This window comes from Polyodon spathula, chromosome 18 (genome assembly GCF_017654505.1).
Source record: "Polyodon spathula isolate WHYD16114869_AA chromosome 18, ASM1765450v1, whole genome shotgun sequence".
In the NCBI taxonomy this organism is placed as follows: domain Eukaryota; kingdom Metazoa; phylum Chordata; class Actinopteri; order Acipenseriformes; family Polyodontidae; genus Polyodon; species Polyodon spathula.
Window position 1 is genome coordinate 6,384,283 of NC_054551.1, and position 25,400 is coordinate 6,409,682.

Genomic DNA, 25,400 nt, shown 5'->3' on the forward strand with positions numbered 1-25,400 from the left:
CAAGGAACTTGTCCCAAGCGAGGTGGACTTCAGGAGTGAATTCAGCGCCCAGAGAAGCAGACAGGGAAACCAGCAGGGTGTGAGCCAAAAGCTGAGAAAAAAGAAAGAGAAAATAAACCAGAATTATTTTATAGACTATGCCTAATTAAAAAAAACCCGTCCAGAATATATCGCATGCCTTACACAAATATATGGTGTAATATGTAGACTAAATATAGTTTTCCACTTGCAGTCACAACCAGAACCAACAACCATGATCAGTTGAATTAAATACTATATACAATAATGAATACTATATACAATAATGACTACGAAACAACATAATATTAATAATGTAACCATTACCTTGAAGTTGACTGGATCCACTCTGAGGTTGTAAGCGTGGAGCTCGCTGAGTTTGCAAAGGCTGGCGCTCACATTGTCAATGCTGTTGATGGCTTCACCAATTGCGCCTAGGACCTTGGCACCGTGAGCCTTGATCTGGGGAGAACAGGGGGAGAGATCCGCGAAGTGAGAAAAGTAGATCTTCGTCTGGGGAAAGACCACGATCAACCTGCAGGAGAAAAAGAAAAGAAAACCGTGAACATTATATACTATTTTTGTTTTATTCATACATAATTATATGTATGCAGTTCAATCAATACATACATAAATACAATACATTTGTCACTTAGACTACCAATTGATTACTATTCTATGAGTCCACTGATATTTAAACCCTTGCCTCATATTAATTTTGAACTTGTCATATCATTCATTCACATTATACCAATGATAAAACAATAGCAATAAATGCAAGAACAAATTAAATTTAGCCAATAGCGTCTATGCAATAGGCCGCATTTATTTGCGTACCCTTTTCCTTAAATATTTGCATACACATAAATAATGAAATAGATCGATATTAATTTAATTAACGAATTCATCAATCAATTAACTAAAACAAAGTATATACCTTCCCAGAGCATCACCGCCTATCTGAGCCGCCTTGGGGCCGATCTTGGTCCAGATTTTGACAATGAGTTCCTTGTCGTGTGCGGAGAGAGACATTGTTTTTGGTGATTGTCGTTTGTTGTGTTCAAGGTGGATGAAGCAATGCCCATGTACTTTCAGACTCGAGGGTCTCTCTTTAAAGAAAACGGGGCCCCAGAAATTTGGCACGAGTCCATTCCTATTGGCCTTTCCATTTACTCCCCACCCCAAAAAAGGAGGGGTTATGTCTTATCGCTTATCTCCTAGCAATACACTATTGTATGCTTGCATGTTTTTAAACAGTATTAATAATTGCAATATTTAAACCTGTATACCAATACAAAAGTCTTAGTTCACTTAAAGACTGGCTAAAATAAGAACTTGGGTATTGTAAACCTTCAAGTTTGATATGATTTAGATAAACTAAAAAGTATTTGCACTGGAAGTGACCCACACCAAACCATTAGAAATGAAACCATTGCGCCGATTAACCTATTTTTAATTACAGTACTTGCATATCAAGTTATGTGTATAGGACAAGTTGCAGGTGTGTCTGTGAATTATATAGCCAAGAAAATGTGTAAGTTTTTGTACAACAATGAAGGAAAAATTACCTAATGAAGACGGCCACAGCTTGAAGAAACTGTTTTTTTGTGCAACACTTTTGAAACTTAGAATGACTGAATAATAGGTTTACATCTGTTTTTTTTTTTGTTTGTTTGTTTATTTGTGTTTAATCATCCTCTTTCCCTGTACAACCGCGACTGCGTTTCACATATAATATAAGCTACAGAGACATGGGGTTGGGTGTGTGTAATTTTTTTAATTAATTAATTAATTAAGTTTTTTTTTTAAAAGGGAGGGAAATCATTTATGTTGTTACCACAAGCGGTAAATCATTACCAAGTTTTTTTTTTTTTTTTTTTTTTTTTTTAATGATAGCGCAATCAGTGGTAATGAATCGATGCCAAACTTTTTCATGCCTCTACGTCATATTTTGCAGTTATGCCAAATGCCTTTCCTGGTATCACAACACGGCGTGTTTAGTCAAATAATTACGCAAATGTTGCTTTTTTTTTTTTAAAATCACCTATGAAATATCTTAATGCGTGATACAACGATTATATCCTAATATTAATATATGATATATCTATATTATATAAAGATATATATATATATATATATATATATATATATATATATCTATATATATATATATATATATAAAGGGTAGAAGGTCTTTCAAGATGGCTACAGATCTCCCTGACTTGAAAGAATGCAAACGTGGGTGTTGACCTTGCCCAGAGCACGCACCCCACCCCTCAAATCGGCCAAGTTAAAGTAATGGACAAATGCAACGATAACGTGTGTCAATGATAAAAGAGTTACACGCTGAATAGCATTTCTGATATCCCGCTGCATAACAAAATATATTTTTAAACTTTCAAAATCCCCAATGTTTGCGTTTAAATGACACAAACAGCAACGTGTGGTCTACAAGTCTTTATGACGGTGCAATTCTTTACAACTTTTAATGTTATCAACCCACTTTCATAAAATATGACAAAAATAATTAACGAAAAGATCCTCAAATACTAAAATTGCTCGCTTTCTGGGGATCTCTTTTTTGAAATAGAGTCTCGATATGGTATTCTGTCAATATATTAATGAAATGATTTGTATCCATCAAGTGCAAACTAATATTTAGTGCGACTGCGCCGTGCAGTTAGGTCATTGTGTGTGTGTGTGTGTGTGTGTGTGTGTGTGTGTGTGTGTGTGTGTGTGTGTGTGTGTGTTTTATTTTTTTAATTAAGAAAATAGCCAGTTAGGATTGTCTGTTAACACACCGGTATTTAATTTGGTACATTCCCAGTATGTCTTACTTGTTGCCTATGTATTTCTTTCTACAGAACATAACCCCACTGTCACCTAAATCAATAAGTCACTGTAATCAGGATAAACATTTCGGTTCACCTATAAGGAAAAACGTACATGGATTGCGTTTTTCCTGGTAAGACCATTTAAAATATTTCAACTTTTATGAAGGCATATCAATGTATATTTCTAGTGTCGCCAGTTTTTGTTTGTCTCCTGGCACTAAAACAACGCCATGTGTATAATATTTAATAAAGAACCCCCATGTGGTTTATACTAGACAGCCTCCCTTTCTGAGGAAATAACTGAATCTCAAGCAAACGATTTGTGTGCATCCATCATCATTAACAGCTTAATCGTTTACAGGATGGCGGTGAGCCGGAGCCTAACCGAGCAGACACGGGGCGCAAGGCGGGACTACACCGGGACGCCAGTCCATTGCAGGGAAATCTAGATTGACCATTCAACCTGAACAGCATGTCTTTGGAGGAAACCGGAGTACCCGGAAAAAAATCCTACTTAAAACACACATACAGACACAGACCCCTAGGCCGGAATCGAACGAAGGACGCTGACGTTGGGAGGTAGCAGCGGTAAGCACTATCCCACTGAGCCGCCCTAAATGTTTTGTATTATCCTATACACACATTTGCATCATAAAATAGAATGAAATTGCTCGATGTGACGTTAAATCTCACACCGCTTTGTAGCTTTCCATATCTACTTAACGAAAAACTGACACCAATTAAAAAATGTGATATGAAAAACTCTAATACTATTATGGCTCCGGTAGACTTTTGCTATATTGTACTTTCTTTGATTACATGATGTTAAATAAATTATCTTAATTATGCTCACATAGTTATTTTTCTTAATTATGTCTAAATCCTAATATTCTTGGTGATGCAAAACTTTTGACCATAGCGGTAGGTCTAGTCTGAGAGAAGACAACCAAAATCCTGCGTGGGAAAAGCCTGTGAAAGCAATACGTTGTAGCATCTTCATATAATTGGATATGAAGTTGAAGTGCCAGGAATGTGTACTGTGGATATATATATATATATATATATATATATATATAATATATATATATATATATATATATATACTATATATATCTATATATATATATATATATATATATATATATATATATATATATATATATATATATATATATATATATATATATATATATATATATATATATATATATATATATATATACACAACCAACAATACCACTGGATTCGAAATGACACCAAGATTAATATAATATACGGGGTAATTTAAATCCATAAGACATTCTATAAGATTGTGAAATCATGAAAAGATATAGGCTGCTTCGGAATGAAATACTGATTTCTCTTGAGCTGTTGAAAAATGACCTAAAAAGAAACAAACACATACTGCGCCGTGAGTCTGAAGAAGATGTAGCAGAGTTGGATGTGAATGTTGATCATGGAAGATATTTCAATGCTGACAGAAATGTGCGTCACAATCCAAAACACCTTCTCAACTGTTAAAAGAAAAGACGAAATAAACACCATTATAAACTGAGATCTGCATTTATCTCTCTCTCTCTCTCTCTCTCTCTCTCTCTCTCTCTCTCTCTCTCTATATATATATATATATATATATATATATATATATATATATATATATATATGTTTTAAAAATTTGTATACGTGACGTATGACATAACGTGTATGTGCATACAGAAATGTTCCAAGTGACTCTACAGCAGCGTTGATCAACATAGTGGGATCACCCTATTTGGATAAAAGTGAAACTAAACTATTTTCAACACGACGATTTATTATTATAATTAATGATAATAATACATTATATTATATTATTATATAATATTATAATATTATAATAATAATAATAATAATAATAATAATAATAATAATAATAATAATAATAATAATAATAATAATACTTCTGCAAGCTTTGTGAGTCTAACTTTATGCAATCTGCTTGCCTTTAAACAGAAATTAATTGATTGTAAATAAGTTCATAAATAAAACAATAAGGTCGTGTGCAAATGTTTTGCTTTATTGTTGAGGGTTTCTGAAATATATTTTGAGTAGTGAACATGTATATGGTTTATTGTTTATCGGGAACGCTGAGTGCTGGTGTTGCTTGGATATGGGACCACTGGGGTTTGATTTGAAACCTAAATAAAGATAAAAGTGGTACAGGGCAGAACAGAATAGGCTAGTTCATGTATTTACTTTAACTGTCTTTAACCCATAGCCACAATGCCACCCACATCCACACCCCCTCACACCTTGTCCTTGTGCCAAGGAGTTTGGCACGATGAATGGAATCGAAATACTTGGTCACGAGAAGTACGTCCCCGTCCATCATCATGCCATCATACCATCATTCCATCATCATAAACACGCTGTTTGCCTTAGTGTGCGTTTTTCTTCTCTTCACAGAAACGTACACTTCTTTGCACCACATATACTTCTTTCAAATGTGCCCTTAATTGGTAATTTCACGGATCCACACGATGCAGTACACGATCACTAATTAAGTTGGAGTTTCACGTGGAGTGTTGGTAAACACACATGAAGATCGGCTATAAACAGCTGCGGTGGATCGTGTGATTAATCTTGAAACAGCTCACTCCTTCCCTATCGGGAAACGAGCCCCTGGAACTGAAATGACTTCGTCCTTGTTTTATTGTCTCACGGCGCCAGACCGATTGGTCAGTTCGATTCCACTATCTTATCTGGCATTGCTTGCACTTTCTGGACGGTCCCAACCGTTTGTAAAGATGACAATGCAGTTAGTGGAACTGGGAGTATCAGTATAGGTCAATGACGCCTTGGTCTATTCTTGTTTTAGTCTATAAATTAATTATAGTAAAACATAATGTTACAAGCGCTGACAACCAGTAGGAATAACCCTTTGAACTTGGAAATTAGATACAGTTCCAGTAACAGTTAATAATTTCAATGCACCAAGATAAACAAAGAAGTAACCTCATGATTATCCACATATTGTATGCTTGCTCAGAGCTGGGGCCACCTGCAATTGTTACCGGGCAGACTTGATTGATCGAGAGAATTTCAGCACCAGCAACAGTGACAGCATGCTTAAGAGAGCTGTCTGCCTCTCTCCCATTCTGATCGGCAGTGTGCGCCATGTTTCCAATACTTCCATCAGTCACCATACTATGGCAATAGATGCCTATAAATCAAGTACAATGCCAGGCTGGCTTTGACAAGTGCACTTAACAGTTTGTATAGCATGACGGTATATACAGTGCTTCTGATGTGCCCGTGTTCAACCTGGATGTGGTAATGGTTTTTAAGAACTTTGATACATATTGTAGCCTATATATGCTGTTAAGTAATGGATAAACTGAATTATGGTGTAAACGTGTAGTTGAGAAATGGAAGACCAGTAGATAAATATTTTACATTAGTAAAAATATAAATACCTGAAAGAACCAAAGTATTTTTTTTTTTTTTTTTTTTGACATCACTTACAGTGCAGTATGGGTTAGATTCACAAATGCATTTTCTCCAAATAGTCATTTGCACATTTATGGTCTAAAAGGAAAACAAGAAGGGTTGGGCCATGTGTTTATAAGAGTTTAGCCTATACCACCACAGCATGTAACCTTGTGAATAAGGCCAAGGCTTTAAAACATTTTCCAGCCTCTCATTTTGTAGCAAAACACTCTCAATAAATAGACTGACTTGTTTTGCTTTTGGTCTTTGTTTTTGGGAATTTATTTTGCCTTTATTGTGACACACACACACACACACACACACACACACACACACACACACACACACACACACACACACACACACACACACACACACACACACACACACACACACACACACACACACACACACACACACACACACACACACACACACACACACACACACACACACACAAACACACACACACACACACACACACACACACACACACACACACACACACACACACACAAACACACACACACACACACACACACACACACACACACACACACACACACACACACACACACACACACACACACACACACACACACACACACACACACACACACACACACACACACACACACACACACACACACACACACACACACACACACACACACACACACACACACACACACACACACACACACACACACACACACACACACACACACACACACACACACACACACACACACACACACACACACACACACACACACACACACAAACACACACACACACACACACACACACACACACACACACACACACACACACACACACACACACACACACACACACAGACACACACACACACATATTTTAGCTAGAACTTACATAGAAGACTAGAATGTGAGAGTAATGGTGGGGTCTTATTTGCTGAAATATGGGAAAATAAACTTATAGAATATGGTATCAAGAAAAAATCAAAAACTGGTTTATGATGATGTGTCTTTCATACCATGACAATTGTCATATGATAAGGAAAAAAATGAAACAAATGTACTAAATTATTAATTTTTATTTCAAAATGAGGTAACATTTATGATTCAGAGTACATGAATAGCATTTTTCATTTTCAGCACGTTTACAAGTTTTGTGCACAGAGAGAACCACATAGCATTCTAACAGCACTGTGAAGACCAAGGGAAGGAGCAGGCCCCTGACATGTTCCCAGTCCTGTTCTTCTGAAGTTCTCTGGGTATCTACCGATATTTATGTGACAGAATGGCAGCCACACTGGCCAAGAACTTGTCGAAGGCAAGATGGGCTTCGGAAGTGAATTCAGAAGGCAGGTGGACTGCCAAGACGACCAGGATGCAGTGAGACAACAGCTGTGGAAACAGGGAAAACAGAAACACTCAGCTTTAGATCCCAATCATTGAAATGAATCATTATGTGTAGCGGTAATCTAAATTGGTGTGTGTGTGTGTGTGTGTGTGTGTGTGTGTGTGTGTGTGTGTTTAAAGCAATGCAGCTCGTGATGGTTTGATGAGAATAATACACTATAGTGTTGTCAAATGGGTTTAATCCAAAAAGGTATCCTGAAGCATATATGGGAATAAACTACTTGCAGGACCTAGCCCTTAGCACAGTCTGTGTAAATGCCAGCTTACCTTGAAGTTGACAGGATCCACCATAAGGTTGTAGGCGTGCAGGTCGCTGAGGCTGCTCAAGGCTTTCACCATGTTGTCCACGTCCCCTGCAGCTGAACCGATGGCCTTCATCACCTTGCCACCGTGAACGCGGATTGAAGCAGAGCCAGGGCTGGTGTTCATGTGCTTGAAGTAGATTTTGGTCTGAGGGAAGACAGCAAAGAGCCTGCATGGAATAAAAAGTATCATATTATTAACAAAGGATACATTGTGAAATCTTTATAGTTTAGGACAAGCCCCTCTCTCAAAAAAAGCTAAAAAAATAAAAATAAAAATAAATAATACAACACTGAAAAGTTCTATTTACATGCATGCAATTATGGACCCATGAAAATAAATCAAAATATATATTTTAAACAATATAGACTATTGTATCAGAAACTGTATACATATAAACATGCTCTAGCATTATATTTTAATCATGGCAGCGCCATCCTTATAGCGGCCAGATATCAAATCAAACAGCTACTGTGATAACATTTGTATTTATTTTTTGGTATATCATGCATTTTTAGCCATCATTTTTAGCACATACGTGGTTATAATAGATTTTGTGAGCTGCTATAAGAATAGAGGCACCAAAATCTAAACCTTGGGCTAGTTTAATATAGGGAGCTGTAAACACACTCCAATGTAAACAGATGCAACGTTACTTGGCATGTCATGTTTATTTTTACCTCTCCAAAGCCTCACCACCCCATTCCTCGGTATGGGGCGCGACCTTCTCCCAGATGGAGGCGATGAGAGCCTTCTCGGTAGCAGAGTACATGGTTGCAGTGAGGAGCTTTTGAGTTCTTGATCAGGAAATGAAATGACCATGTCCTTGCTTCAGTGTCTTAAGGCTTTTATAGAGCCTACTGAGGCCAGGCTGCTGACAGGAAGCGAGTCCTATTGGTCACTCTTTGTGACCACCCAGTAAACCTCAAAGGGATCGGCCTTTCACATCTGACACACCTAGATCTTTCTGGACACTTCTTTCCAATTTGAGCAATGACAACGCAATTTCAGTGGCACTGGGAATGTAATGGGATCTTCATTTAACAAATGCAACATAGTAAATTCACACAGTCATTTTGCAGTTTGCAGTCTCCCTTGATTCTACTATTAATTTCTGATGTACACCATTGTGCAAACCTGTTGTTTGTTTTGTTTTTCTTACAGTGTATTGTTTACATATGGTTTCCTTGCTCTCACTTTTCTTTAGTAGCCATGCTTTTACCATGGCATTCTACAGTAAATATAAGGGTCTCGCCTGTAAGGTATATAATAGGCTATTAGTCTTTTAAGTATTTTTTTTTCTCTGTTTCAGATTAATCACTTAACTTTCTATCATTGTATTGAATCATTGTGATATTATATTTGACATGTTGACTGAGTTATGATCCAAATAAGATCACAGTGTTTTTTTCTTTGTTTGTTTTCCAGAGACTTGTAATTCTCAAACAGAAGTGCATTTATTTATATAAATTACCAGACAGACATACGACCTCAAAAAAAAAAAAAAATAAATAAAAAAATACAAGTAAGCATTTTCACATTTCTAAAAATAGACCAGAACAGTGGTTACATTGTATTTTCCAATTAAATTGGAATGGTATTAAAAAGAACCAGGGTCTGTAGAAACCGCTTTGAAGTGTGAATTATATTCATTAATTACTAATGTTGAAGTCTCGGCCTTCAATAAAACTTACAATTACGGTCCACTTGTCAAGCGGAACCTTTATTTAACCAGTAGCCGCGCGCTGGTGGGTTTTATGTATATGTGACACACGAAGATATGCGTTCTGACAGGCTGAAACTGAAAATATGAGTCACGCATGAAGACTGTAAATAATATAAACGAACACAAAACAAAATATTATGTTTTAAATATATCTACTGCGTTAGAGCGAATGCGTTTAGATATGTCCAGTATTGGACGTTTTCAGTACCTGGAAAACGTATACTGCGTTTGTAAATAAAAGCTGTTCCATCTATTAGTTTCAACTTTCTACTATATATTATGATGTCATTTTTATTTAACATATTTTGACCAAGTTTCTTTTACTAAAAAATATCAATTGTATATTTTAACCGATCCATTTAGATGATTGCTGGCGATGAAAACGAATGCCTTGTTTTTAAATACAGTGCAAGTTTGACTTTATTTACTAACTGTTGTTATACCTGTTTGTGTATAGAATTGCTGTACCTAGAATGGACAAGGGGGGCTGTTGTTGTGTCCGTGCTCGATACTGATAAAGCAAGTCTTGTTTTAATGATCAACTACAGTAAAAGACATACTTTCTTGCTTAGAAATAGAATAATATGTACATGCAGATTGAAGGCAAACTCCCTAAAATGGGTGCGAAAACCAGTCCAGTTAGTGTCATACTGGTGAGCTCTGGTAGCAGGGGGAATAAACTGCTTTTTAGGTACCCCTTTCAACGAATACCCGAGAACCAATCTTCTCAAACAAGTAAGTAAACGAACAGTTCGTATTTTGGGCTGGGTTTCTACTGTACTGTGTCTCTGTCGTACTCTCAGGATTGGTCTCAGACGTTAGTTTAGATGGAAAGCTGAAATGCCATTTCGTTTTTTCTGTTACCCGGGTAAAAGTAGTATCAGGAGTACTATCTGGCTGAACCAAGAAGTTCCCAGGCTGAATTATATTTGTTGTTTGATGTCGTTTACTATTCAAAAAACACATTAAACACGTACTTAGTACAGAGTAATCTGTTTGTAATACTGCAAGGCACATCACTATACAACCCTTTCATATTGTCACAATACACTAAGGTAAACAAAAGTACTAAAAGAACTGCATGAAAAATGTCTTGTTCTTTGTCTTTCATTCTTATTTCCCAAGCTAAACTCAGGAGTCCATATGCATTGAACACTGCAGGGGACACCACAGAAGACCCAGATGGGGATTCAAGGTACTGCATTTGTCTTTTACTAGCCAGACCTCTGTCTCAATACTGCCTTCATCTGTACTCAAGACAGCCCCATTTAGGTGCCATGGTTGGTGGTGTGCACACATGTACAGTTGTGTAAGGAAACACTGCAGTTCCTGATCTTAACACATGTTTGACAATACAGTAGCATATTGTGTTTACATTCCAGCATCAAAGCCAGCATTTTCATATGCAAATCAGGTATTTATTTTTGTGTATAAAATGGGGTCTAGCTTTCTCCATACAAAAATACTTCTCCTTCCCAAGTCTAACCAGGATAGCTGGCAAATGTACAATGCTCTTGCTGTGGGCAGTACTGGCCCCTCAGTTCCAGTCTGCTTTTATGCAAAGCAAGTGTAATTGGAAATTGATTTGGCAAATATCAGTATCTCTTTACTGTGCCCCTTTTAAAAGAAAAATGTACATGTCCGTGCTCATAGGTCTTTGAATTAAGGTTCACCTCCAGGGTATAAATGATTTGTACATTTCTGATAGTCTTTAACAATACATTTCCATTTAATTGATAGCTAGGACAAAACAAGGAAATCAATTAAATGTAATACTGTCTTTTTAACTTTGGGAATTAAACCGCTTAAAACTCTTTTGTTGAGCTGTGTGTTACCACCGTGGCATGGAGATCACTTTAAAACTAGACTGTAATTGACATTGTTTGGGATTTTGTACTTTTGCAGAGATGAGCATGTTAGAAGTATTTTTAATTGTCAATTATGCATACTGCTGTTTACATTTCTGCATGTTTTTACTTAGTTTGACATGGTGTGTACAGCATTCTGTATCTCTTTACTATAAATAATTCCTTATTTCTGCAGTGTATGTATTCTATAGATACAGTATATAGCATACGTCTTGCAGCTGTAAACACTTTTTTGATATCTCTTGTAAGTTACATTACAGTTCCAGCGCCCCTTGGATATTTTTCACACCCTGGTAGGAGTTTCTTGTAAAATCTTATCAGGATAACAAGAACACCATGGGCTGTATTTTCTACTGTGTGCACATTTCAGAGCTGTAAGACTGACAGTATTCTTACACAAATAATGCATGTTTGTTCAAGTTTGAGACACAAGATCTCTCAGGATTTTCTCAAGCTACTAAAGTACCCATTAACACTATCCTACATGTGCAAACTTTATATACAAAATATTGAAAAGAAATATGGAATCTAGTACACACTTTTGTTTTGTGTTTGGTTTTTTTTTGTTTATTTTTTTGCTGCTGTGGGTTAGAGTTACAAGTAAGTGCTTAAGATATATGCAAACGTTATCTTTGCATATATTTGACATGTTCTTTTGGAGTGGCTTATGTGTTTTAACAAAAATACTGTCTTCGTTAAGAGTGACTTTAAAAATAAAGTGTGATTTGAATAGCCCCCATGCAAAAGTGACTCATTGATGACTAATATAAGGTTACCATTCAGAGTTATCCCCTGGTATTCAGGAGAGACTTGGTGGACACCAATCTGAAAACATACGATAATAATGATTAAAAAATATTGAAATTGGCAAATGTAATAAAATAAAACCAGTCATATTAGAAATATGGAAATGTAGACATGTAGTTTTAATTGCCCACTGAACTCCACTGTCTCCCAGACTTCCCCCTGAATTTGTCAGCCCGTTTAAAAAGGAAAGAAAAGTCACTCCTGTTTTTATTGCTAATCTTCTTTTTGTTTTTAATCTTCTTACTAAGTTGGGTTCATATGTTTGCTGCATTTTTTTGTTCTTTTGCTTTTTTTGTTTTGTTTTATGGCCATGTTCCCATTTCAGAGAGCAAAATCCTCTAACTGATGAACAGTTGGTAGCCGGGTAAGAAAAAAAACAACAACCTTATAACAACTCCTTCTGTGTCTAGAATTCTGCTTCCCCTTTCTCTACTTCCTGTCGTTGTTAATTTATATATAGATATATGTGTACTATTTATAATATCTATATGTATCTATATGTGTGTGTGTGTGTGTGTATTCTTTTTTAATTATATTTTATAAATATCAGATTGTTAGTAGCTGATAACAGCAGAGTTAATTTAGCTCTGATCACATCCAATAAAAAGACCAGAGTGACTTTTGAATTAAATTACCCAAAGGGAGAAATCTGTCTTTATTTTTACAATCTAAATCATTCATTAGTCAGACTTGCCATTTGAATTGAGTGGTTGGGATTGGAAGGGTTTCATTGAAATACATAACTAAGAGTAAAAGGTTCAGTTTTTCCTATGCAGTAGTAGCTGACTCCAGGCTTTGGGAGCATGTACAGCTCTTTTAGTTACTAATGAAACATTTCCAGATGGTCAATACGGGGATTTGATTTCCTAAAGAAAACTATGTGAACTAATTTGCCACCTATCTAGAACAGCATTTCCACAGCGGAACCTGTCACAAATGAGTTAATAGCTAATGCCACCCTAATGCCATGCACTAGTCCAATATGGACTCCAGCATCTATGGTGTAAAGTAATACCAGTAATAGTAAATTTGCTTGAATACCATTTAAATAAAGAAATGCCATATCAAATAAGACCGCTTCAATACAACTAGTTGGATTGCAAGTTTCTCTTTTAAATATGGGTGATCTAACACTTTAGAAGGTACAGTACAGTTAGCCACTGGCTTTTAAAAATCTTAGTAAGGTTTTTGTGTAATAATTCTTATAATTTTCTCTCTTTTTTTTTTTATAGCATGAGCTATACAGAGCAGCATGCACCACTCACCTTCTCTTTTGTGCACACTTGCCTATCTGATAATGTTACATACTGTATATATTTTATACATGAATGTTCATTTAAATGTTTCCATAATCATTACAAAATATATAATTCCTCTACAGTCCTATAACTAATCAAAGTTTACATTCTTTTCGGATGTTGATCATCACTGATTTGCACATTGAACCAGAATGTATGCGTGCTGTTGTTCCCCCTACTTTGATATTGCCGGCGTTTGCTTGTTCTTCTTCTTCTTCGAAAGGTTTTCCGATGTCATCCTCGCCACAATCCTGGCAACAAAGTCTGACATGTGCGGGAAGAAGTTTGAGCTGAAGATCGACAACGTGCGGTTCGTCGGGCACCCAACCCTACTGCAGCATGCTCATGGGATTCAGGTAAAAGCATGCCAATTTGAATGGGTTTAGAAAAAGTGGACCGTGGTTACCTACATTTGTGTGAATCTAAAAACCAGTATGTCAGTTTTCATATAGATTTAAAAAAAATGTATAATCTATTTCAACAAAAATGTATTAAAAAAAACTCTATTTTATGTGTTTGAATTTAGTTCTACAGTGGCTCAATATGCTGAGTCACAGAACCAGTAGATTAAGCAGAGTAGCTCTCTTCCTCCACCTTGTGGTGGTTTTTCTTTTGTTTACGCATAGGAGGAAGTTTGACATGCCTGTTCGTGTGAAACGAGACTTCTGTTTAGGTGAAATGCCACTGCTTGTGACTGGAGGATATCTATGTCTGGACTGTGACAATGTGCCTGCAGAAGCTACCTGCATGCTTGATTAAGTTTTCCGTTCAGACAATTGCATGATATGAACCTTGTGTAATAAACATAATCAATAAACCTTCTGCAATGTCTATGATGCATTTCTTATTTTGAAAGAACTTCTAAAATTATAGCAGAAGTATATATAGCATGTAAACGTTTGAATATTCCTCTTAATTCACATTTTATCCATGTCCCTCCTTAATTTCTGATTGAATTAACAATTAAGTTTAGCAGCTGCCTGTAATTCATAAGTGCACTACCAAGTTTAACCCTCTGAGAACTACAATAATACCACTTAAGTACCGACTGGTCAGCTATATGATTCTATGTATTTCTTTCTTTAGATATCGAAAACAGACCCATCACCAAAGAGGGAGATGCCTACGATGATCCTCTTCAGTGTTGTTTTTGCATTAAGGGTATGAAAAGTGTATGTGTGTATATATGTGTATATATGTGTGTATATATATATATATATATACTGTATACGTGTGTGTGTGTGTGTGTGTGTAATATATATATATATTATATATATATATATATATATATATATATATATATATATAATTTTCTAAATTTAAATCAGACTGTATTTCAGCAGAGAAAGCCTGTGTGTACTGCATGCTTAGTTTTTAGAAAACTATCAACGTCAAACTGGTAAGACAAATACAAAATAAACAAGGGTTTAAATGCACTGTAACAAACACACAAAAGTGTGAATCCTTTATAAAGAATGCTTATCTTTTAGGCTAGGTTCAGTGTTTTTATATGTGTTTAAATCCTGTAATGTGTTTCTTTTCTTCCATATTAAAAAAAGCATGCTCATATTTTAGTTTTCCAATTTTTGATGGTTAACCAGGACCAAGGTGTTCAGATGTTTCATTGATGTGTTTGCAGCAATTGCCTAAATACATCATTGTATTTGCACTTTACATTTTAACCACATCTAGATAGTGCAAGGTGTTTAAAGAGTTTGATAAATAATAGACAATTAGTTGAAAGATGTTTCACTGGATTCAGGTAGGCATGTGCGTAACTCTTAGTCAGGTTAAGTACCCAACAAACCAGCTTTCTGAATACTACCCATTATATTTTAACAATACCTTAGCAGCTATTTACAATGTATATTGTGTGTTAAAAGAATATATTTTACTAGCTTTTATAAGAAGCCAAAATACTTCCAGGCGAAATACTGAAAAGCCTTGAATTAATTTAAAAGTAGGTAGATAATTACAGTAGTACTTAATAACAAGAATATAAGCAGAGTGTTATTTATTTATTTTTTTTAAAGAGCTGGTAAACAGTTATTTGAATTGTGATTTTTTTTTTTTTTTTTTTTTTTTTTAAAACTAATACATTCATTTTACAAATGGCTTAACTTTAATTTCTAGTCAGCAGAGTTCACAGGTTTAGTTATTGCTGTTTCATGGTTTGGGAGGTGAAATGCTCTGCATGTTTTTGATAAAGGATAAGTTTGCCGATCTCTCCCTTGCACCAGGCGAGGTAATCAATATGTAACAAGTTCCCCACCTGAATCTCTGGCCATATTTCATGACTCGGCAGAAAAGGCATGCTGTGAAAGTGCTGAGTCAAGGTTTGTACAGTCAGATCTGCTCAGGCCTCTATCTGCTGTGCTGTGGAAAGAGATATGTTTGGGAGGGGAGCATAACAGGCTGGTTTTATCTGTCTGTCACGTTCACTACTCAGCCTGACCGAAAGGGACTATGTTTTACACATTTAAATGTTTGAATTTTTATAGTTACATAATTAGTTTTATTTAATGCCAAAGACCAACATTTCAGTTTATTTTAGTATTTCAGTGTTTGTCCTTCTTTCTGCCTCTGTAATTCATAAAGGGTACCACTTTACTCAAACCATGATGGGTTATGTTTATTTAACAGATTATTAATTGGTTAAGAAAACAGAAATTATACTTTATTTGATGTTGTAACCATATATAATGTTGATTATCTCTATACCTTACCTGAATATATTATGTGTTTGCTGTTTTTGTTGTTGTTTTAAAGCCTGGTTTGTATAAAAGATGTTTTTTCACCTTGCATACGTTTTCAAATAAATAAATTAAAATTAAACTTTCATGCAAATAATTAAGATCATATTATATTATGTTAGTTGTATGTATATGGTTACATTATATTAATAACCAGCTAGTATTTGTAGCTTGTGTCATATGTTCAGAAAACAGTAATGACATGCCTACTTTTTTAAACTTCTCTTAATTAAGAACACATTTCTAAGGTTAACATTGTCATTTAGGCCCACCGCAAAAATTCCAGTTTTATTGTATCGGGGTTGTTGAAATCAAATGAACTCCCTTAATGAAATTGTTCTCTGTTAAACTTGTAACATTTTCTTATGCTCAATTACTCATACTGGACAATGATACTTATTAAATTAGGTTACCCAGGCCTGAAAAGGCAAAATAATGCAGGAAGGGTTGTTCATGACTGGGCATGGTCCGCACAGCCATGCTGTGCTGTTATCTTTTCACTCTAGATAGGAACACGTGGTAGGAATACTGTGCATTCACAGTTACTAATGGCTCCTCTGTCAGGGAAAAGAAAGAAATATCATGGTAGCTGTAAAAAAGATATTGTAACCCCAAATGAGTAAAAAAAAAAGTTCATGCAAACTACTTACTTTGTGCACAATTATTTCTCCCACACTAGCCAGATAAACAAAAAATGTTCTATTCCATTCTGCATCATTATGGTAAATTTCATGACGTCAGTTTATATTTTTTCAACTTTGCGTCTTTCAACAATAGTAGGATTCATTTCAATCGGTGTTCATTTGAAATTGTGCTGAATCCTCAGTGATGTGTGCTCCCCGTTGCAGGCGAACGCAGACCCCTCTGTGATCAGCTGCATGCACAACCTGTCCCGGCGCATTGCCATTGCCCTGCAGCACGAAGAGCGCCGCTGCCAGTACCTGACCAGGGAGGCCAAGCTCATGCTGGCCATCCAGGATGAGGTGACCACCATGAGTGAGAGTGAGTGCCCCCATCACCTCCTCTGGAGTGACCTTTCTACTCCCGAACCCAGGGCTGCATTTTTAATTGATTATTTTGGACTGTTTCTTCTTTCTTGTGTTACTAAATGTTCTGTTCTCTATTGTTACATGTACCTAGCTGATGGAGACCCGCAGTCGCCTTTTCACCACATTCTCCCAAAGTGCAAACTGGCCAGGGATCTAAAGGAGGCATACGACGGGTATAGTTAGCCTCTTCTCACTCAGCCAGTGGAAATGTATGCTGCCGTTTCCCCATTCTCCGTGCAGGAAAAAAGCCGAAACAATGTGGCAACTCTGCTTCTTAAGTTCATCTCTCCTTGCATGTGCAGTAAAACACAGAAAATTAGTAAACATTGCCTTTAAAGCTTTCTACAAAGTGTGTTAAAAGGGCTTTCTGTGTTTAATATTTCAGTGCCAGGTAACTTTACAGAAGGACTAGCCCAAGGACCTCTGAATAATTACTGTCTTGTACTGTAAAATAAACAAATACATATATATATATATATATATATATATATTAGTATGTAGTTTAGTGATCAGTTGTTGATGTGCAGAAAAAGTTACAGTTCTCATGAACAAAGTAGGTTTCTTTGTTAAAAAAAACAACAAAAAAAAACCTTCTTTAACTAACAGCATTGACTGACTTTCAGTAGCTACTAGCAGACATATTACAAGACTTATGCTACAAAGCGTTAATAATGCAAAAGTTTATAGTGCCATCTAATGGTGAAGTTCCAAAAGTATTTTTTTTTTTTTTTTTGACAGAATTCTACAGACTTTACCACTGCTTAGTGGTCAAGCTTTATTTTAATGATTTAGGAATTCTAAGTTTTTGGTAGTGGGTATAGGTCTAAATGTGTGCCACATTGAATTGGGAATGTTGTAGTTGTGTGCTTGTGATTACCTTTGTCAAGTTCGAATTATAAGTAATGCTTACAGTAATTGTTTACTGTTCTCTAACCAATGCAAATAGACACCAAAGTGTTAAGGAGAGTGGGTTGAAAGATAAACTGTTTACTTGCTTTCCCCTTTCAGTCTGTGCACCACGGGAGTTGTGCGCCTGCACATTAATAACTGGCTGGAGGTGAGCTTTTGCCTGCCTCATAAGATTCACCGTGTCCGGTGCAATCACATCCCTCCAGAGGCTATAGAATGCAGCCTGAAGGCAATCCGGTAAGGGCCTCAATCTAATAACATGATGTCCTTGGCTTTTTACATTTCTTAGCATGCTAACTTTCTCAAAGTGTCCTTTACTAAGCATGCATGTTACTTTAATATAATATAAATTCAGCATAACAAATATTATTCAATACAAAAGAGAACTGGCAGTGGGCCATATATTGTGGTGCCCAGAGAATTGTAACAATACAATAAAACAACTGTCAGACATAAGAAGAGACAAAGGAGCATAGAATACCATAAAAATAATTGTAATCCATTGCACTTTCTTGAAAATAGAAGCTTAAAAGTTGCTGCTGTAAATCCTGTTCTCCTTGGCAACCCAGGCCGTACCATGCCCTCCTCCTGCTGGATGATGAGAAGTCATTGCTGAGCGAGCTCCCGTTAGATTGCTCCCCAGCCCTGGTGCGAGTGATTAAAACCTGCTCTGCCGTCAAGAACCTGCAGCAGCTGGCACAGGACGCAGACCTGGCTCTGCTACAGGTAACAGCAGGAGAATCTGGGAGAGCCTGGAGTTGTAGTTAAAGGGGAAAGACCATGTTTTTTGCACAAGCAAACACTAATTTATAATCAGATATAACTAGAGAGAGGAAAGTCTTTTGGGTTGATCAGTGTTGGTTCCAACCACAAGTACCGGTAATTAAACAACACCAAAAAGTAAGTCGCTGACGCTTTATAATCAAGGAAATACAATGACTACAGGACATCAACATTGTGTGAAAGTATGGGCTTCTGAGTGCCTTTGGTGTTAGGTTATACTGCCACCTAGTGGCATATCAGTATAAAATACTTCTACACAGATCGGTTCAATTTTTATCATAGTTAATTATAATAGACAAATAAACTGGCATGACTAAGAACTTTTAAAATATTTAGTCACAGGGTTTCCATTTGTTACAATCATTTCTGTTCCTTCAGTAATAAGGTCACATTGACTGACCTTACTGGTTTGATGAATCAGAAAGCAGTTAGAAACCAGCAGTGATGTCTTCCTTAAACTCTCCAGAGCAGCATATTTGAAGGAGTCGTACACACCTAGATGAGCATTATGAGTCCCCACTGTAGGTCCGTGGTCTGATAGGCGATAGAGGCTACCTAATTAACTTCATGTGCTGCCTGGATTTCTGCAGACACTCAAATCATGTCAGTGTGGCCCCTTTTTTGGAAGTGGTGGATGTGGTTAGATTAATCTGAATATGAGGAAGCCAATGATTGAATGGGCTTTATTTTCTGGTGGGGACCAGGAACGACTCAGCAGCAATGATGGTCTGTGTCACGTGCAGGGTTTTGCTTTCTGCTACTGAAAAGGCCTACTGTCAGACAATCCTTGATTTTGTGCCCTGATTGTACATATTAAACACCATGCTGGGTCCATGATAGCTGGAGATTTGCTGTTAATGCAGTGAGTAAATGCTCTGTTTTTCATTTCCGCAGGTCTTCCAACTTGCGGCCCATTTGGTGTACTGGGGCAAGGCAATCATTATCTATCCACTATGTGAGAACAATGTCTACATGCTCTCTCCACACGCCAATATTAGTCTGTAAGTCTGGGTATTGCATCTCCCTTCCAGCTTTTAGTCCATTGGTCATATTATGCATCTCTTCTTAAGATGCTCTGTACTGTAGCTTAATGTCTAAGTATCCTTTTGCATGCTGATTTATTTGGATATATTGATGGTACCCTGTGATTTGAACCAAGCAGCAATCTTGCTATCTTCCACAGCAGGATATGCTGGCATTCCAGGCTGATTACATGTGGACAGAGTATCAAACAAAGGCATTAATCTTAACCACAAATGCTGTTTGCGAAGCAATGTGTGGCCAGCATAAACCATTCCTGTGGTCAGAGCAAGAACAGAGCATAGAGGTATTTGGTTTGAATCCCAGCCACTGATCACTGTGTGACCTTGCACAGTCTGCTTGACTGAATCTTTTATACAAAAGAAGTAATGTTTAAACTATGCATATATCTAGGACACAAGCAAGACCGCAAACTGGAACCATTTCATAAATAATTTGTATTGGTAAATCAGTCCTCCCGAGTTATGTTGCCTTGCCTTTAATTTCCTAAAAAAATAAAATAAATAAACAAGTATTGAATGCACAAAGAAAAAAATATTCTTTGGAAGGTGAGGGTCATAATGTGATGTCATCTCACCAATCAGGAAGCAGAACAGCTGCGGTATTTGAATGGATGTCTTTGTCTCCAGTGGTGTGGCTCCCCTCCAGAGTCGAAACACATCCTTTTGGAGTCGATCGCTTTTCTCTCTTTATAACAACACAAGCCAAGCAACAGCAATTTAGTCAAACAGCCAACATGACTCAGTAAATGTGGATGCATATTTTAATTGCACTTTGGTACCTTTTTGTTTTCTTTACTATTTTTAATTGGAAGCTGATTTGTGTCAGAGTTAATGTTTATTTTTGTTCATTCTGTATTCTGTACATGTGACTACCACACAAAGATAAAATATCAGACCCACAGTGGGGGAAAAAAACAGCCTCATTGTATTCTTTCTTTCTTTCTTTCTTTCTTTCTTTCTTTCTTTCTTTCTTTCTTTCTTTCTTTCTTTCTCTCTCACTTAGGTACTCCCCATTAGCAGAGCAGTTTGCAAAGCAGTTTCCAGGTCACGACCTACCATCCATGCTGGCCAAGTTCTCCCTGCCTGTGTCCCTGTCAGAGTTCAAGAATCCCCTGGCCCTGCCTGTACAGGAGGTGAGGAATCAGTCTGCTCTCTGCAGTGCCCTGACTGAGGTTCAGGGATCCAAGCGGAAAACTTAGTTGTCTTGCCAACATCACATGCTCTTCAACGGTCTCCAGCTAACATTCTTGAGCTCTCCACAGACTTTTTCTCAACGAAAGCCAAAATGTAAACTTACAAATCGTATTTTCTTTTTAGAAGGATCCAGTCCTCCCCTCTCCCCTGTTAATATTTCAGTGTGCATGGTCAATATAAAGAATTTTGCCCACAAAAAAATCTGTTTATTTTTTTTAATAGTTTGGCATGATATTTTTCAGTATATATGTAACATTTAATCTTTGTTAATAATAGTGTTCACGCTGAAGTGAGTTACTAGTCAAAACTGTCTCATGTGCTGCTCAGCAATGCAGTGCCACTCCCTTATGTTTTCATAAGTAATCTGTCAGCCTGCCTTGTCCTTGAAGCTTTCATTATTATATTTTGGGTACAGATAGCCTTGGTGTGTAGTCCATGTGTCTGACCACAGCTTTGTTATGTCTGCAGCTGCTTGACAGAGCCACACAATTGCTGTGGAGGCTTAAAATATGGTTTGTATTGAACTGAAGGCATTCATCCATGTATTTACTAGACCCGATAGAGACTGGTGCTGAAATACCAAGGTTTTGTGACAGCTGAACCGAACCAATTGACAAATTGTTATATATATATATATATATATATATATATATATATATATATATATATATATATACAGACACACACACACACACACACAATATGCAGAAAATAGTGCTTGAACTTATTCTTTGTTGTAAATTTCTAGTTTTAGTTTTTTCTTGTGTGGTTTTTGCTATAGCTGTAACATGCTGGCCTTTGAGCTGACATTCAAACCTAAAACCTGTTTGTTTTGGGGCATTAGATATTCCATGAGGTTTGTGTCAGGAATTAGGATACTGAACCAAACATCTTTTCAAGAAACAATCCAGTAAGTTTGGATTCTTTTATAGCTTTTTAAGCGGGGTATTGCCTGAGCTGGCAATGAAAGATGACCCTGTATGTCCACTAGAGGACAGCAGTCTTGAGTTTCTGCTGTGACAAATGATTATACTGTATGATGTACAGAAAAAAAAAAAAAAAAAAAAACTTTTCCAGAGTATTATTTGGGATTTACAGTTGAGTTAAGTTGGAATGTTTATATGTTTAATTTCAAGAACTTTTAAACTTTAGAATTAAACATGTTTAAACTGACATTTTGGGAATTTATTATCAATCAGAAACGTTTTTCGTAAAGTATATGGAAAAGTACAAAGCGATATGTAATTCAATATGTTAATAACGTTATCAGGTTTCATTGTACTTTGTAAAGCTAAATTAGTTCATGCTATAGGGTGATGCAAAACCTTTGGCCATAGCTGTAGTTTATTCGTTTAGCAAAGGGCTTTCAGTTTGATAATTGCAAGCCATATCGGAATGGTAAACTTAGATGTTATGTAGAGAACTGATGTCTAAACACATCCAGCCAGTCACAGTCTATGTGTCCCTTTTGCCAGGCCCAGCTGATTCAAATGGTGATCTGGATGCTACAGCACCGCTTGCTGATGCAACTGCACACCTATGTCTGCCTGCTGGCGCCCCCTGCAGAGGAGGAGCTGCGACTACGGGACGAGGAGCTGCCATTAGCTGCCCGAGTGGGAGGAAGAAGTCTCAGCACACCCAATGCACTAAGCTTCGGATCCCCCAGTACGTACCACAGGCCATGTGATTAGCAGTGGAGCAGGCTCAGACACGTTGAATTCTTTGATATGGTTGTAAAGAATAGACCCTTTGTGTTTTTGCATTTGTGATATAAGGGCAGGCAATGGTAAGTGACTGCAGCTGCAGGTCTTTAAATTTGTGATAAGAATTAAAAATAAAAAAGTCATGCAGTGATTGTTTACAAAACTGGGACTGCATGCAAATATAGATTATATTTTCTGATTATACTTTTTTTTTTATATATAAATGTGTCCTTGCAGTTAAAACATTTATTGTAGGATCTGTGGCTGTTCAATGACATCATCTGTGTTCTGTGACCTAATTTACACAATGTATATTGATGGTTAACATCATCTCCCATTAGCCAGCAGTGATGACATGACCCTGACCAGCCCCAGCATGGACAACTCAAGTGCAGAGCTGGTGCCGAGGGGAGATTCCCCACTCAATACCAGGATGACCGAGAGCCTGCTGGCTAGCTTGTCCGAGCGTGAGCGTGTTGCCATCCTCAACGTCCCTGCAGCCCAGAACGCAGAGGACCTCCGCATGTTTGCCTGGTAATGCAAGAGGGGTTGGCTCCCAAATTGCATATAGAGGGCCCACTAGATTACATTTTTTATCAGTACAGTACTGTAGAGAATAAGCAAACTGCTACCACCTGCAACTGAAAGCTGCTTATTGCTAACGTTATACTCTGGCATTTATTTTTCTTCCTTTAAGAACATTTGCTGTAGCACTTGCTTCAAAATAGGGCCCCTAGTTAATGTACCAACACCTAAGAAATTGGTGTACAACAAATTTACTTTTTCACCCTTCAAGCCTTTGTGCAAAACTACTTAAATGCATATAAATTTGTACAATGGTTCAGGTTTATTGAGTAATGATGTATTGTGTAGCGCAGCTGGTTACGGATAGTAGATTCTGACTTTTTTTGCACTTTTGTTTCCTCTCCCCTGATAGGCTGCTGCTCTATTTCCGAGGGCACCACCACCTGGAAGAGATCATGTACAACGAAAACATGCGGCGCTCGCAGCTCATGACCCTGTTTGACAAGTTCCGTAGTGTGCTGGTTGTGACAAACCACGAGGACCCCATCATCTCCCTCTTTCAGTCTCCACTCGACTGAGCAGCACAGTGCTGCTTTTAAGAATCAGGCCACAGGGTGGAACTTTAACAGTCCTGGCGATTTTTAGATTTTTTAAATCCTTTATCAGTTCACAAAGAAAAATTTCAGTGAGCTAATACTACCACAACCAGGACCCTTGTGGAAATTAGATGGTGTCATCTCATTGAGTTCTTGCTGTGATTTTGCAAATAATAATCCTGACATAAGACATGGCAACCCAGTGTTATGACACTGCTAGTGTGTTGCAGATAAAGAATGGAAGTCAAAACTGTGTATTTAAAAATGGTGAATACAGTAATTTATAAAATATATGCTGATTATGAGTATACAAATAAATAATTTTTTTGCAAGATTTATTTGTTTAGGTAATGTCAGGTAATCCCTAATACTAACATGAACTTCAGTCTCATTCAGACCCATGGAAATACTTTGAGTTATGATATCTAGAAACAGCACTGTGAGAACTAATGGCTGCAACAGCTTATTAGAATTTTGATCAGAAGAGCTGGGCTCCACATACCCCTTTTCATGCAGGGAAACATTGTTAAGAATACGGCGCACATCAAACAAGAAGCCCCAGGCTGTGTTCCACCTCAGGGTGCTGCCAGGGCCAAGTGAGCCAAAGGCCCACAGCATGTTGATTTCAGCTGGCATTGTGACATGTGTCTACCAGTCATTCACCCTTTAGAACAGTGTGTATCCTAGTTCCAATCCTGATTGATCCTGTTGTTCAGTAGAATTAGAATATAGTTAATAAAATCTATTAGATTATAATGCACATCATAACCAAGCTTAGGGTAAACATCCCGGGGCTTCTTTTAGTATCATAAACATATCTGATCTCCTCTCTAAAGCGTTGATAATGTGGGAATACTAATATCTTGAGAATAGCATCCCTCTGTTATTCCTGCACTAAACATCTATTTTAGCTATCACATTTTGTTTCCATTCTGTCAAGTCAGAATTCCCAGTTTACCAGCTGAGGAGTGTGGCTGGTATTTTCGATCATATCACATTACAGAGGGTGGGTGTTTTTAAATGTATTTGTCTTATTTCATAAGCAGCTCTTTAGAAATATTCTACTTCTGATCAAACCATAATATTTCACTATCTCATGCCCATCCACAGCTGCAGA

The 25,400-nt window shown here is 37.0% G+C and overlaps 3 protein-coding genes across 4 annotated transcripts in view; 1 reads left to right on the forward strand and 2 right to left on the reverse strand.

The window, feature by feature from the left end:
• LOC121294083 (hemoglobin embryonic subunit alpha-like) overlaps nt 1–1,119 on the reverse strand; it is a 1,325-nt gene extending 206 nt beyond the window's left edge. The window contains exons 1-3 of the mRNA XM_041217637.1: nt 956–1,119; nt 346–553; nt 1–91 (exon numbers count right to left, since the gene is read on the reverse strand). The exon at nt 1–91 is cut by the window's left edge and continues 206 nt beyond it. Of these exons, the coding sequence (XP_041073571.1) occupies nt 1–91; nt 346–553; nt 956–1,050 (394 nt within the window). The 5' untranslated portion in view covers nt 1,051–1,119. The remainder of the gene's footprint in view (nt 92–345; nt 554–955) is intronic.
• Nucleotides 1,120–7,431: 6,312 nt separating this feature from the next.
• On the reverse strand, nt 7,432–8,824 carry LOC121294084 (hemoglobin subunit alpha-D-like). Its single transcript, XM_041217638.1, has 3 exons — nt 8,710–8,824; nt 7,994–8,198; nt 7,432–7,711 (listed from the first exon to the last, which is right to left on the reverse strand). The coding sequence occupies exons 1-3, from the start codon at nt 8,799–8,801 to the stop codon at nt 7,583–7,585; spliced, it is 426 nt and encodes a 141-aa protein (XP_041073572.1). The 5' UTR covers nt 8,802–8,824; the 3' UTR covers nt 7,432–7,582.
• Nucleotides 8,825–9,808: 984 nt separating this feature from the next.
• nprl3 (NPR3-like, GATOR1 complex subunit) lies at nt 9,809–24,854 on the forward strand. Of its 2 annotated transcripts, XM_041278191.1 has the most exons (14): nt 9,809–10,490; nt 10,881–10,950; nt 12,756–12,794; nt 13,952–14,084; nt 14,815–14,889; nt 17,330–17,483; nt 17,622–17,703; nt 18,539–18,676; nt 19,009–19,165; nt 20,117–20,223; nt 21,269–21,398; nt 22,935–23,124; nt 23,504–23,696; nt 24,100–24,854. In XM_041278191.1, the coding sequence occupies exons 1-14, from the start codon at nt 10,340–10,342 to the stop codon at nt 24,263–24,265; spliced, it is 1,785 nt and encodes a 594-aa protein (XP_041134125.1). In that variant the 5' UTR covers nt 9,809–10,339; the 3' UTR covers nt 24,266–24,854. The 2 variants fall into 2 exon arrangements, with proteins under 2 accessions (XP_041134125.1, XP_041134126.1); XM_041278192.1 differs by lacking the exon at nt 12,756–12,794.
• Nucleotides 24,855–25,400: the final 546 nt, after the last annotated feature.